This window comes from Miscanthus floridulus, chromosome 6 (assembly GCF_019320115.1).
Source record: "Miscanthus floridulus cultivar M001 chromosome 6, ASM1932011v1, whole genome shotgun sequence".
Classification (NCBI taxonomy): Eukaryota; Viridiplantae; Streptophyta; class Magnoliopsida; order Poales; family Poaceae; genus Miscanthus; species Miscanthus floridulus.
The window spans coordinates 8,644,234-8,658,934 of NC_089585.1; the positions used below are offsets into that span (position 1 = coordinate 8,644,234).

General features: G+C 41.5%; 1 protein-coding gene across 2 annotated transcripts; it reads left to right on the forward strand.

The window, feature by feature from the left end:
* On the forward strand, positions 1-8,305 carry LOC136461612 (uncharacterized). 2 transcript variants are annotated; one of them, XM_066460894.1, is made up of 13 exons: positions 3-486; positions 2,042-2,216; positions 2,432-2,515; positions 3,431-3,672; positions 3,758-4,001; positions 4,180-4,259; positions 4,367-4,451; positions 5,998-6,129; positions 6,224-6,337; positions 6,760-6,804; positions 7,245-7,326; positions 7,530-7,580; positions 7,672-8,305. In XM_066460894.1, exons 1-13 carry the CDS (start codon positions 269-271, stop codon positions 7,758-7,760), a joined length of 1,641 nt encoding a protein of 546 aa, XP_066316991.1. In that variant the 5' UTR covers positions 3-268; the 3' UTR covers positions 7,761-8,305. The 2 variants fall into 2 exon arrangements, with proteins under 2 accessions (XP_066316992.1, XP_066316991.1); XM_066460895.1 differs by lacking the exon at positions 2,432-2,515 and having other exon boundaries at positions 1-486.
* The last annotated feature ends 6,396 nt before the right edge of the window (positions 8,306-14,701 follow it).

The following is a 14,701-nucleotide window of genomic DNA, read 5'->3' on the forward strand; positions in this document are numbered from 1 at the left end:
CTTAGCTCTCCCCCATTTCATATTTTCCCTCTAACCTCCCACGAAAAACCCGATTAGTTTAACGCGATCCTGCGCTGTATATAAGCGGCCCGCGCGCGCGCTTGCGACAAGCATCATCGCCCCCATACACCGAGGGGCAAAAAGGAGAGAGAGAGAATACACAGCCGCTGCGCCTGCGCTGAGGGAAGAGAGAGAGAGACAGGGAGACAGCTAGAGAGAGAGAGAGGGACTGCCAGCGGTGCAGGGGGTGGTGTGGGGTGTGCGGGGGATGGAGAGCGAGATGGCGGACGCGCCGGCTGCCGCGGCGATCCCCGCCGCCGAGCCGCTCGCGGCGGTGGCGGAGGAAGGGGAAGGGGAGGCGGGGGCGGACGCGCCAGCCGAGGCGGTGGGGTCCACCCTCACCATGGAGCGCGTCGCCGCCGCGAAGAAGTTCATCGAGAACCACTACCGCTCGCAGACGAAGAACATCCAGGACCGCAAGGAGAGGTAACCGTACCGTACCGGCCCTGCTGATCCGATCTCCCCCCGCACGCGCCCGCGGCCGGCCGGCCACGGCCGCCGATTGGAGCTGCTGCTTGCTCGCGCGCGGGCGGGCGGCTGGGCTAGATCTCGCGCGCTGCGAGCTCGATCGAGGGGGTCTGAGCTGGGGTTGCCCGTGGGAGGGAGTCTCCTAGCTCGCGCCGCCGGAGCTTACCTGTCTGGGCTGCTGATTTGGCCAGCTTTGCGCTGCTTGCTTGTGGAATGCAGGGCACCGTGTGCTAGTGCTAGTAGCCTGGTGGCCATGACTTCACAAGTTCTAGAGTAGCCTGTGGTGTAGTGCAACGTTATAGATTCGGGAATTGACACCTCTTCCTGCAATTTGAGGTCCTACAATTTGAGCTAATTTGGGGAGGACCGGAGATCCTGTTGCACTAGTTGTTTTTGAATGCTTAGTGTCTGCTAAATGCATCAGGCAAAATTAGCTCAAATTGCTTGCATGTAGTAGTTTGCTTTGGCGCTAAGAGCTGTTACGCTGAGCTTCTAGTGCTCCCTGCTGTTTGACTAACTGCGTAACGATGCCTGGAGCGTTGTTGTCGAGACAATGTGGCAGTACTGCGATTGCCTTTGACCTAGAGGAGCTAAAGTGGCACAAAAGTTTGTCAGACGTGCCCCTTTTGTTTTCCTCGTTTTTTTGTTTGATAGTGTGTAGTCGGAATTGTTTGTGTTGGTTTTCAAATCACTATCAGACTGATAGTTTTGGTGTAACTAGAACATGTTTCCTGCTGCTTGTGAACTGAGAGTGGACTATTGGGCATTCTCATGGTCTTTCCATTAATAGGCAGTGGATGATGATGCATACTATTTAAAACACACTTGTTCTATTAATCATGCTAGAAATTATCTTTTGGCAATCATTCATTAATTAATGTACATCACAACATTTCCAGCTTTGGCTTACCTTTCCTTTTTGTACCTAGGGGAATAGTTGATCCCTGTTTCCCTTTTTGTTGACAAGGAAACAATGCATCAGATGCCAGCTGTATAAATACATTCCTGAACATTAAATGGATATGTAACGAAGCAGAATTATTTTCTATATATATACTACCTCCGCCCCCAAAAATTTGATCTTTTAGCATTTTAGGACAGATTAGTGCTCAACGGAAATTACCCAAGCCATGCTAATGAATGAATAAGCCCCTCATTAGAGAAATGCATGAAGGCATGTGCAGACTGCAACCCAAGCTGATATGTGCCAAATCTTTTTTCCAAGAGCTAAAACTAAAACATCAAGTTTCCTGAAATGGAGGGAGTATGTATCATGGGCACACACTTTTCATGCATTGATCTTTTATTATACTAAGCATGCCATTGAGTTATGACCTACTACCTATGGTGCTTGATCATGATATTGTTATTTGTTGGCCTTATCCTTTGGCATTCCAATTTATTGTAATCAGTTTGCCTTTTATACCCTGAGATCATGAGTTTATGACCTTTATTTGAAGAAGGTGCATCTTTTGTTCACATCTTATCACTTACAAAATGTAATGCATTGCAGGCGCTTTAGATTGGAGAGACAGCTAGCTTCTTCTCAAGTTCCCAAGGAGCAGCAAATCAATTTAATGAAAGATCTTGAGAGGAAGGAAACTGAATACATGCGACTTAAAAGGCATAAAATTTGTGTGGATGACTTTGAGCTGCTCACTATTATTGGGAGAGGTGCTTTTGGAGAGGTCAGAAAACTGAATTTGGTCATATACTTTTCCACATGTACCTATGTCCTATTTATGGCAGTGAATTTAGTTAGTTGCACTAATTTTCTATGTCCATAAATGCTTAAACTCTAGGGAAGGCAAGACATGTTCTCTTTGAGATGTGACAACTGTTGCTTTTACCTTTATAATAACTTATTACTGAGATTTTGTGCTGTTCATAATGTATATGACAGGTTCAATTGTGTCGAGAGAAGACCTCTGGCAACATTTATGCAATGAAAAAACTCAAGAAGTCTGATATGGTTGTCAGGGGCCAAGTAAGATAGCTTGCATTTCTGGCTATTTTCAATTTCTGTTTTGGAGTTATAGTGGCTCTATTGACTGGTTTATGTTTCATCTAATACCTGATTGAAAATATTAATTATGTGAAAGTGCCTTTTCTATTCTTCGAGTTCCTTTTCATTTAGTATACTTCTATCCTATCTCTGACAACCAACAGACAGATGCGTCCATTTTAGGTTAGTTTCCTGCGAAAGCAAAACCCACATCCCACAATTTCTCTCATCAAAAGCATTAATTCATAACTGTTTGAACTTCTTTTTGTTGATATAACTATAAAATGATGTGTGAGAGAACCATGAAATTGAAAGCACTAGTTCTGCAGTGGTCAATTTTGCTGAGCTTGATCTTAGTCGCTATATTTTACCATACAGAGGATTTTTTTTTTCTGAATTATCCATTTAGTTACATGTTTTTCATTATCTTAGTTCAGTGACCATGAACTTTGTTTGAGATCAGGTGAACACTTGATTTTATTTGGATGAACCAAATGTTTCTCAGATGAACCTGCCATTGTTGTTCGATTCTAGTATGTTTAATAAAATCATATATCAAGTGCTGCATCATAGTTGTCAAAATCCTTAGAAATTTGCCTTGACAATACTTCAGATCACTCTGCTAAAGAAAATTTACTAGCTTGAGATCTAACCATTCATGACATGATGTTTGCTATTAAAGGCCCTGCTGTTTTGTTTGCGATGAAATCTCTTTTTATCGGGATCACTTGATGTTTTTCAAGAGACCATTTAAAAAATGATTAATCAAGGCCCTGCTGTATTGTTTGCGATGAAATCAAAATTATTCTGATGTTTTTCAAATGACCATAAAAAAATAATTGCCATCCATTATTGGATAGTTGAGTTAATTGAGCTCTTTATTATTTTCTCTATTAGGTGGAACATGTTAGAGCTGAAAGAAACTTGTTGGCCGAAGTTGCTAGTCACTGCATTGTGAAGCTTTACTATTCTTTCCAAGACACCGAGTACCTTTACCTTATTATGGAGTACCTCCCTGGTGGTGATATCATGACCCTTCTCATGAGAGAGGATACCTTGACTGAACATGTGGCGCGATTCTACATTGCTGAGACAATTCTTGCTATCGAATCCATCCATAAACATAACTACATCCACAGGTTACATATCTTTGTTTAAAGGCACCTAATGTATTGTGGTTCTACCATTTTACTGATCTATATATTTGGTTTGTTATTGTTGCAGAGATATTAAGCCTGATAATTTGCTTCTAGATAAGAATGGTCACATGAAGCTGTCTGATTTTGGGCTGTGCAAGCCAATTGATTGTTCGAAGCTCTCAACTTTGAATGAAGATGAACCCATGGGTGATGACAACTTGAGGGAATCAATGGATATTGATAGTTCCTTGTCCGATACAGCAAATGGTAGAAGATGGAGAAGTCAACACGAACAGCTTCAGCACTGGCAGATGAACAGGAGAAAACTGGTATACATATGTACAGTTTACCTATTGGGGATTGCATCAATCTTTGTGATTTTTATTTTGCTTGGATAATATCTTGTAGCGATCCTTACCAGGAAGAGAATTGATACTCTTTGTGTACAATGTACAACATGATTGCTTCTTATTAGTTTTTCTTACTTTTGAATTTATGTTTATGCAGGCATTCTCAACTGTTGGGACACCGGATTATATTGCTCCAGAGGTTCTGCTAAAGAAGGGATATGGAATGGAATGCGATTGGTATACTTTGTTGGAATAATGTTTACATAATCAAGTTAATGTCAAGGTGCTTATATGTGTCTTCAATTTTAATAACTGGTATTTATTGTCCTCTTTTTTATTCCCAGGTGGTCTCTGGGCGCGATCATGTATGAGATGCTAGTTGGGTATCCACCATTTTACGCCGATGATCCAATAACTACATGCCGAAAGGTTTGTTTTTCATTGGTGTTTCTTTGGCTCAGTTCTATAATTGTATCTTCTTAATATAGTTTGCTGACTGTTATTTGGCTTAGCGTAGCTTATAGGCTTATCATCAAAATAAGGCTAAGTTAGCACAGAAAACTGCTTTATTCCTTAGTATTTTTAGCTCATGCTGTGAGGTGATACCTAATTACAGCCACTGCATACCTGCATCTTATACGGCTTAGTCTACCCAATCAGTTTATGGATAGTGTCCAATAGGTCAGCTTCGCGGACGATGTAGTGCTAGTTGATGAAAGCCGGACAGGAGTGAATCAGAAACTGGAGTTATGGCGGGAGACTTTGGAGTCCAAAGGTTTTAGACTTAGTAGAACTAAAACTGAGTATATGAGATGTGACTTCGGCACTACTACTCGGGAGGAGGAAGATGTTAGTTTGGAAGGTCAAGTAGTGCCTAGGAAGGATACCTTTCGATATTTAGGATCAATGCTACAGAGGGACGGGGATATTGATGAAGATGTTAGCCATAGAATCAAAGCAGGGTGGATGAAGTGGCGGCAAGCGTCTGGTGTCCTATGTGACAAAAGGGTACCACAGAAGCTAAAAGGCAAGTTTTATAGGACGGCGATTAGACCTGCTATGTTGTATGGTGCAGAATGTTGGCCTACGAAAAGACGACATATTCAACAGCTAAGTGTCGCGGAAATGCGTATGTTGCGTTGGATTTGCGATCATACAAGAAGGGATCGAGTTCGGAACGATGATATACGTGAGAGATTAGGGGTAGCGCCAATTGAAGAAAAGCTTGTCCAACACCGGTTGAGATGGTTTGGACATGTGCAACGAAGACCTCCAGATGCACCGGTGCGTAGTGGAATCCTAAGTCAGGATAGTAACGTGAAGAGAGGCAGAGGAAGACCGAAGTTGACTTGGGTAGAGGCAATAAAAGGAGATTTGAAATGATGGAATATACCTAAAGACTTAGCCTTAGATAGGAGTGCTTGGAAGACAGCTATTCACGTGCCTGAAGCTTGATTGCTTCTGTTGGGTTTCAACTCTAGCCTACCCCAACTTGTTTGGGACTTAAAGGCTTTGTTGTTGTTGTTGTTGTTGTTGTTGTTGTTGTTGTCCAATAGGTCAGCTTCAAGCTGGGTCGTTAGGGAAATTAAGTCCCATTAATATCACGACAACTCATCAAAGATGCAAATCTTAGCCATAAATGATGTTTTCTGTAGTTTCTCGGAAACATGTAATGAATGCAAGATCGATTTTGATGCATACTACTAAACAGCACTGTATCATTCTACTAAACTGAAAATTTATGCATAGATCCAATAGCCAATGATAGAAGAGACATGGTTCTTTTGATCTCATAATCAGATATGATTCATAAAAAGATAAAGAAATCTGAGTGGTGTTTTTCTTTGTTGTCTTCCATTTTAGGGATATATACAACATGTTTACCATTCTTGCACATCAGCCTCATGAATAATTGCAAGCTTATCCTGCCTTTTCTTAGAGTGTTACACTGATATCTATTTCCCCATTTTTATAGATTGTGCACTGGAGAAACCATTTGAAATTTCCTGAGGATGCAAAGTTGTCAAATGAAGCAAGAGATCTCATTTGCCGGTTATTATGTGATGTTGACCACAGGATTGGCAGTGCAGGAGCAGATCAAATAAAGGTAGCGCCTGTCACAGAAAAAAAAACCCCTATAGTTCTTGTCTTGTTTACTGTGTTTCTTGCTATGTTTACTATATGTTCTCCTTTACAATTAGGCACATCCTTGGTTCCGAGGAGTTGCATGGGATAAACTTTATGAAATGGAAGCAGCATTTAAGCCTCAAGTAAATGATGAACTGGATACACAAAATTTCATGAAATTTGAGGAAGTAAGTGAATCACTTTGCACTTTATTTTTTTACTGCTCTACAATTCTTTAAATTGTACACTTAAGTCCATCTGAATCTACAGTGATAGGTTTACTCTTGTTCCTGCTTTGGATTCTTCAAACTGTAAACTTTGTCAATCAACAAACTATTGCCTTCAGAATATGGCATGTAATTAATTGAAAGAGGCCGCTGGTATTCTTTGATTGATTTTCTTGCATTTTATTCCACCTTCAAGGAACATTTAAATATTTACATGAATGAGGCTATGTTTGTAACTATGTTTTTGTTCATATTTGCTTGACTATATGGATGCCTAAGTTTCTGCTTTCTGAGCTTGGCACTATTTTTTACTTTCTTGTATATTTTTGTTGCTAGCTCATGAATCGTGTTTCTCCAACTTACTTCATTATTCTCTGTGGCAGTTGGAAAATCCTCCAGCCAAAACTGGCTCTGGGCCTTCAAGAAAGGTATGCATGTACATTCAGATTCAGAAACTAGCGTAAAAAAACACTGAAGCTCTAAAGTTCATCATTTTTTTTTCATTCCAGCTTGCTAGTGTGCCATGTAACTGTTTTCCTGAGTTTATTTTTCATCAGATTATGATTGTCTCACACCCTCTATTCATGTTGATACAAGCTGTCATGAGAAAATTAGGTGGATAGTGTTTACACTGGACTATCCATATTCATACTAGTATTACTGCTGTAAGGTATAGGATTAATCCGTTGCCTAACAATGGTTATATAAGCTGCTATTTAGAAATGTTTTTTGCTCCAGTTACCTCAAATTTAAAATCACCTGCCTGTCTTAGTAGAATTTATGTTAATTTTGTCTTAGATATCTACATCTATTTTTTTTTCCCTTTGTATTCTCAACCTTATGTGTCTATTATGTAACAAATCTACAGATGATGCTAAACTCCAAAGATCTGAGCTTTGTGGGGTATACATACAAAAACTTTGATGCAGTGAAAGCAATAAAAATTTCAGGTTTGTCTCCTTAATCCTTATGACATCGGTACTCATCAAGAAGTTGTGTGTTGAATTCTGCAAGCAGTCATTGTTTCAGGAACCTTAGTAATGTTCCATTGAATTACCAGTATTTACATGGCTAGTTGTCAGTGGCATCTAAATGGACATTATGCTCTAATGTTACTTCTGAACTGAAAGACTGAAACTATAAATGCATGCAGATCTGCAAAGGAATTCATCTCTAACAAGGCCTTCCATTGGTTCGATATTCGGTAACATACTTCTGCCAGTGGCATGTAACCTCTATTTTGATCACATCCTGCATCTGCTCTTATCTTATATTTGATAAATTATCAATCTCAGGTCCACCAGGCATGGATTCTCCCATGGAACCTAACGGGAGGGACACACATATGCACACAGTTTCATCTGGTGATCCAATGATTCCCTAACCTGCAGTGCTGTTTGTCCTCAGCAACTTTCCGAACTAAATCAGCATGCAAATGCCTGAATGACGTGGCTCCAGCTGGACAACCTGCTCATTTTTAGCCAGGTTTCTGCTTTCTAAATCGTGGGCAAGGGGTTTGTAGAGATCCACCAAAGTTTCTAGTTGTAAAATAGTAATGCCAGACTTTAACAAAGGTCCCATGTACTAAGGGCTCTTCAGACATGGGGGCAGGTTTTTTTGGAGAAATTGCACCTTGCGGCTGGCTGCCCAGGTTGGCGGAGCAAATTGCGGCCTTCTCTTGTGGCAGTTCCCGGTCCGCTAACATTTGATCATGGGAGGGAAATAAGATGATGTTATTGTGGCAGGAATTCTCATGGGTGTTAGTGTTGTTGGTGGTGTTTGATATGTATCAGGAATTTTTCCCATTTGAAGTAGCGTTTCTGTTAGCAGAGTTGTAGCTATTTACAAGGAACATACTTTTACAGAGTTGCTATTTCTCATTGATGTATGGAAAACGACATATTTTGGAGATCGAAGTTCGATCGAACTTCTATGCTGCATATCTGATCCAGATTACATCAAATATGATTCATCCGATATATTCAGATCGGCGACGAGGGAAAGAGGGAGGCAGGCAGTGGGCTGCGCTGCGCCTCTGTGCATCCGCCGCGAAATTTGGCGGCGACGTGTCCAATACCATGGTCAAGCATCAACGCCGGTTTAGAGATGGGCGCGGCGGGACATCCACCTGCTGCGCATTGCTTTTTGCTGGGCCATAATCTTTAGTTGAAGACCAGCAGCTCGTTCTTCTTTTCACCGTTACCTGTTCCTTTTCTTTTTCAATATATAATCTATATGCAATATAAATATATGTGCTAGCCAATTCATCTAAAATTGGATGGATAGATTTTTTTTTTCTGACTGGTTTCATCGGCAGATAGATTCCACCACATATCTTCGACAACTAATAAAACTCAAAAGGTGTTTTAAGGTTATCAAAGCAACTTTAACAGGCCCCTACTTTTAGCCTCCAAAATCAAATTAGGAGCACCGAGCACGTACGACGGGGATGGGTTACTAAACTGATCGGTGACGATGAAATGGTCGGCGTCGGCGTACGTCTGCAGCAGACTGGCGGACAGCTCTGAAGTGGTTGTCGTGCTGTGTGCATGTCTACCCTGCTCTTCGTTCCATGGAGGCACACGACCTCTCACGCGCCACACCCTGTTCGCTCGTTTACGTGGCTTATAAACCGGCTGATGCTATTTTATTATGAGAAAAAAATCTATATCATAACGGATAAGCACGGCTGATACGACTAAACGAAACAGGGTGTCAGCCGCCAACCATCGACATGACAGGATGGCCAGCTTATCGGTTCTGAGCCCACCGCGCACGCCGTCAAAGCAAGCCCTGCTCTTGCTTCCGGCCGTGGTTTGAGACTGAGTGTGACACTGTAGCAAATTGGAAATTTGAGCTTGTAACCGAGCACTGATTCTTGGTTAGTCGATTTGTTTGGAGAAGGTGATAGTCTGGTTCTGATAGACGTCAGCCACGTGCATTGTGCGCTCTTAGACAAAAGGGATGTCAAGGCAGAGCCATGCAAGCATCTATCGCTGCCTGGACTATAGCTAATTAGCTAGTCGTCCTTGCACTCTGGCCGATGATATTTTTACTCCTTTGGTTGCATATAATATGGGCTTAGACCCATATAATATTTAATAAATCAAATAAAATTCTATGGTATGTAATATTAAGCGTTGTATGATTTAATACCATACGAAATTTTGACTGAACGTTGACTCAGCTTATATGGTCGCGCGCCGCCACCGCCGCCGGCCGGGCCGCGAGCGAGCGGGCGGGCGTGGCCAGTCTTTTGCCACTTAATCCATATAATCACGAAAGTTACTCCTTTTGATGGTGGAGACGAACTGATTGCGTCAGTTATCGTCCTTTCCGCTTCCGATTCTCCGTCTTCTGGGATTCGCCGCTGCCTCTCTCCCTTCCTGTCGCACCCATATATCCGAGTCCTCCGTTAGTCCAAATCTCCGTCTTCTGCAACCGCTCCTGAGAAAAACCACATCTCAGCAGCTTTCTGGCTTTCCCGTTCAGTACCTCTGCGCGCACGGAGCAGCGGGAGAGCAGGTGCCTCTAGAACCCTCGCCCGCTTGAGAACCTTGCACGGGGTGTGCGGCGATTAGGTTTTTGAGAAGCGATCCGTGACTGCTCATCTACGTACGCCTTCTTTCTGGTGGTGATCGCTCTTGGATCCCATCCGCTTCCTGGTGATTGCCTGTGGAACATCAAGGCGTCTTCTTCCTAGTGATCCATTCGTGGGGACTGCACTGCGAACATCGTCCTGCATCGACTGTGGTCCGTGACTTTGAGCAACGCACTATGTCGACTAGTGCGAATGGAGCCTCCGATACCCTCGGCATGGGACCCTTTGCTGGGTACAGTCTAACCTATCTGATTACTGTTATCTACGCTTTTACTGTAATCACCTGTATGTCATCTCTGCATGCTGTAGCGTTCGTTAGAGATTTACACATACACATATATGCCGTCACGAACATGCTGATGTTAATTTTCTGGATTAAACTGATAATAAAAATGTCTAAATATCTAACAATCCAAAAACCTAATCTTAGAAAATTTTTTGTCAGTGGTTTTGCTGCTGCTTTGAAGCCAAATAATTTTGATGACAAGAACTTCATGATATGGCGTGCCAAGATGGTATTGTGGTTGACTGCGATGAACTGCTATCACGCTGCATAGGGGAAGCCTGAACAGTTTACTCCTGAGGAGGAGAAAAAGTTCTTGGCTGTCGATAACATGTTTCGAGGCGTCGTGATCAGTGCACTTCATCCTAAGTATGAGAAAAACTACATATCTTGCACATCAGGCAAAGAGTTATAGGATACCCGTAAGGCAAAGTTTGGAGTTTCTGATGCTGGCAGTGAGCTATACCTTATGAAGCAGCTGTATGCCTACAAAATGGTTGAAAACCGTTCTGTGGTCGAACATGCTCATGAGATACAGGCGCTAGCAAAGGAACTAGAATATTTTTCATGTTTGTTGCCCGATAAGTTTGTGGCCGGCGGTATAATCGCTAAGTTGCCACCTTCTTGGAGGGATTTTGCTACTTCTCTAAAATACAAGAGACAAGAGTTTAGCGTGGCTGAGCTTATTGGATCTCTTGATGTTGAGGAGAGGGCGAGAGCAAAAGACAACCGTGGAAAAGGAGTTGAGTCTTCCGCTGCCAATATGGTGCAGAAGAAAAACTCATTTGCATCTTGTAATAAAAAGAAGAACATGCCAGAGAACAACAATGCAAAGTCTAAGCAAACTACAAAGTTTAAGAAGAAAAACAACAAAAAAGGTGGAGGTTGCTTTGTTTGCGGGAGTGATGAGCATTGGGCAAGTGCGTGCCTAGACCGCAAATATAAGCAAGAAAAGAAACCAACAAACATGGTAATTAGCGAGACTAGAGGAGGAACATCTGGATATGGTAATTAGCCCAGACCTTTTGTTCTCTCGGTTTGTCTTTCACCTAAGTGGTGGATGGACAGCGGTGCTAATATTCATGCGTGTGTTGATGTTTTTTTGTTTACTTTCTATTAGGCCGGCAGGACTGGAGCCTTGCTGATGGGAAATGGTTCACATGTGCGTGTTCTTGGTGCTGGTACGGTTGTTCTAAAGTTTACTTTGGGAAAGACGGTGCTATTAAAGAACGTGCAACATGTTCTCTCCATCAAGAAGAATCTTGTTAGCGCTTCTCAGATGTGTTGCGATGGCTTTAAAATTATGCTTGAGTCCAATAAATGTGTTGTGTCGAGACATAAACATTTATTGGAAAAGGTTATGATTGCGGATGCTTGTTCCGCTTATCTTTGCTTGATGATGTGTGTAATAAAGTGGTGAACAATATTAATATTTCGGATGAGTCGAATATATGGCATTCACGACTTTGTCACATTAATTTTGGCTGTCTCGCGTGGCATGCAAATCTGAATTGAATCCTGAAATTTAACTTAGTTAAAGATTCTAAGTGTCAGGTGTGTGTGCAATTGAAGCAACCGCGCAAGCCTCACAAGGCTGCTGAGGCAAGAAACTTGGCACCATTAGAACTCGTTCATTCTGATTTATGTGAAATGAATGGCGAATTGACTAAAGATGGTAGACGATACTTCATGACATTTATAGATGATTGTACTAGATTTTGCTATGTGTATTTATTAAAAACTAAAGATGAAGCGTTGTATTATTTTAAAGTCTATAAAGCTGAGGTAGAAAATCAACTTGAGAAGAAAATCAAGCGTTTGCAGTCTGATCACGGAGGATAATATTTCTCAAATGAATTTTCTGAGTTTTGCGCGGTGCATGGAATTATTCATGAGAGGACGCCATCATACTCACTATAGTCCAATGGGATTGCAGAGAGAAAGAACCGCACTCTAACTGATTTGGTAAATGCCATATTAGAGACTGCGGAACTATCTAATGAATGGTGGGGTGAGACTATATTGACAGCATGTCATATCCTGAATAGAGTGCCCACAAAGAACAAAGAAATTACACCATTCGAGGAATGGGAGAAGAAGAGATTAAATCTCTCTTACCTACGAACTTAGGGTTGTTTGGCAAAGGTAAATGTGCCAATAAACAAAAAGCGAAAGCTTGGACCAAAGACTGTTGATTGTGTCTTTCTTGGTTATGCTATTCACAGCGTGTGTTATAGATTTTTAATCATAAACTCTAGTGTTCCTGAGATGGCTGTTGATACAATCATGGAATCTAGAGACGCTACATTTTTTGAGAATGAGTTTCCCATGAAAAATGCCCCTAGCACGACTAGTCATGAATTTATAATTTCCCATGAGCATAAAAATTTTATTCTGATAGAACAAACTGAAGAACCCTATATACAAAATCCTGAGGAGGATGACACTATAGTCACAAGAAAAAGTAAGAGACAGAGGACTACAAAGTCTTTTGATGATGACTATATTATGTACCTTGTGGATGACACACCAACGACCATTGAGGAGGCATATTCCTCTCCTGAAGCTAACTTATGGACGGAAGTAGTACGGAGTGAGATGTATTCTGTTATGTCTAATGGAACTTGGAAAATTATTGATCGTCCCTATGGGTGCAAGCCTATAGGGTGCAAATGGGTGTTCAAGAAAAAGCTTAGGCCTGATGGTACTATCGCGAGGTATAAGGCAAGGCTTGTGGCCAAGGGCTATGCTCAAAAGGAAGGTGAGGATTTCTTTGATACTTATTCACCGGTTGCCTGATTGACCACAATTCGAGTTTTGCTTTCCCTGACAGCCTCTTATGGTCTTATCGTTCATCAAATGGACGTTAAGACAGCTTTCCTAAATAAAGAGTTAGAGGAGGAGATCTATATGGATCAGCCGGATGGGTTTGTAGCAAATGGTCAAGAATGCAAGGTGTGTAAGTTATTAAAATCATTATATGGCCTGAAACAAACTCCTAAGCAGTGGCATGAGAAGTTCGATAGAACTTTGACATCTGCTGGCTTTGTTGTGAATGAAGCTGACAAATGTATGTACTATCGGTATGGTGGGGGTGAAGGAGTCATTTTGTGCTTATATGTTGATGACATACTGATCTTTGGGTCCATCCTCAAAGTGATCGAGGAGGTGAAGAAATTTTTAACTAATAATTTTGAGATAAAAGATTTGGGAGAGGCTGATGTTATTCTTAATATCAAGCTTCTAAGAGAAGGTGATGGTGGGGTAACTCTGTTACAATCCCACTATGTGGAAAAGGTGCTGAGTCGCTTTGGGTTTAGTGACTGTGCACCTGCTTCTACACCTTATGACCCTAGTGTGCTATTGAGGAAAAATTAGAGAATAGCAAGGGATCAGTTAAAATATTCCTAGATCATTGGTTCACTCATGTATCTTGCTAGTGCAATAAGGCCTAACATCTCATTTGCTGTGTGCAAGCTAAGTTGGTTTGTGTCAAACCCGGGATATGATCACTAGCATGCTCTTGAGAGAGTAATGCGCTATCTAAAAGGCACCATGAGATATGGTATTCGTTATATCGGACATCCAAAAGTGTTGGAAGGCTATTGTGATGCCAACTGGATCTCTGATGCTGATGAGCTTTATGCCACAAGTGGATATGTGTTTTTGCTTGGAGGTGGCGCTGTTTCCTAGAAGTCTTACAAGCAGACTATCTTAACAAAGTCTATAATAGAAGCAGAACTCACAGCATTAGACACTACTTGCTCTGAGGCCGAATGGCTTCGTGATCTCCTTATGGATTTATCAGTTGTTGAAAAACCCATACAACTATTTCTATGAACTATGATAACCACACTGTGATTACGAAGGTTAACAGTTCTAAGGATAACATAAAGTCCACAAGGCATGTTAAGAGACGACTGAAATCTATCAGAAAATTAAGAAACTCTAGAGTAATAGCATTGGACTATGTTCACACGTCTAACAATCTGGCAGATTAATTCACTAAGGGTCTGTCACGCAATGTGATAGAAAGTGCATCGAGAGAGATGAGTTTGAGACCCACTTGAAATTTACTATAGTGGTAACCTGTTCTATGTGATCGGAGATCCCGTGAAGTAGAATGGTGAAACAAGCTATTAGTAAATTATGAGGAAAGATCCTTAGCAAGACTCATTTCTGATGCACATCTTTTCTATCTGTAAGGCAGGTTGGTTTTTATCTTAATGTATTTCAAGCGGCTTGCTAAAGCAAAGATGTTGTCCTACAGGACATCTTTTGAGGAGCACACCTATATGAGTAAGGTTGCTGGTCATAGTCTATGAGATTTGGGTGATCTTTAAATACTCATGAAAGGCACTGGAGTATAACTTACATGCTTCAAATAGAGGGGACGCCTTTTATAGCCAAGTATCAGCTAAGGACTTTAGTGACATTCACC

Bases quoted from the DNA above. Each gene is read 5' to 3' on its own strand.
- LOC136461612 (XM_066460894.1), top strand. From the start codon at position 269: ATGGAGAGCGAGATGGCGGACGCGCCGGCTGCCGCGGCGATCCCCGCC. The intron at 487-2,041 runs GTAACCGTACCG...AATGCATTGCAG, and splicing joins ATCCAGGACCGCAAGGAGAG to GCGCTTTAGATTGGAGAGAC. The intron at 2,516-3,430 runs GTAAGATAGCTT...TTTCTCTATTAG, and splicing joins ATATGGTTGTCAGGGGCCAA to GTGGAACATGTTAGAGCTGA.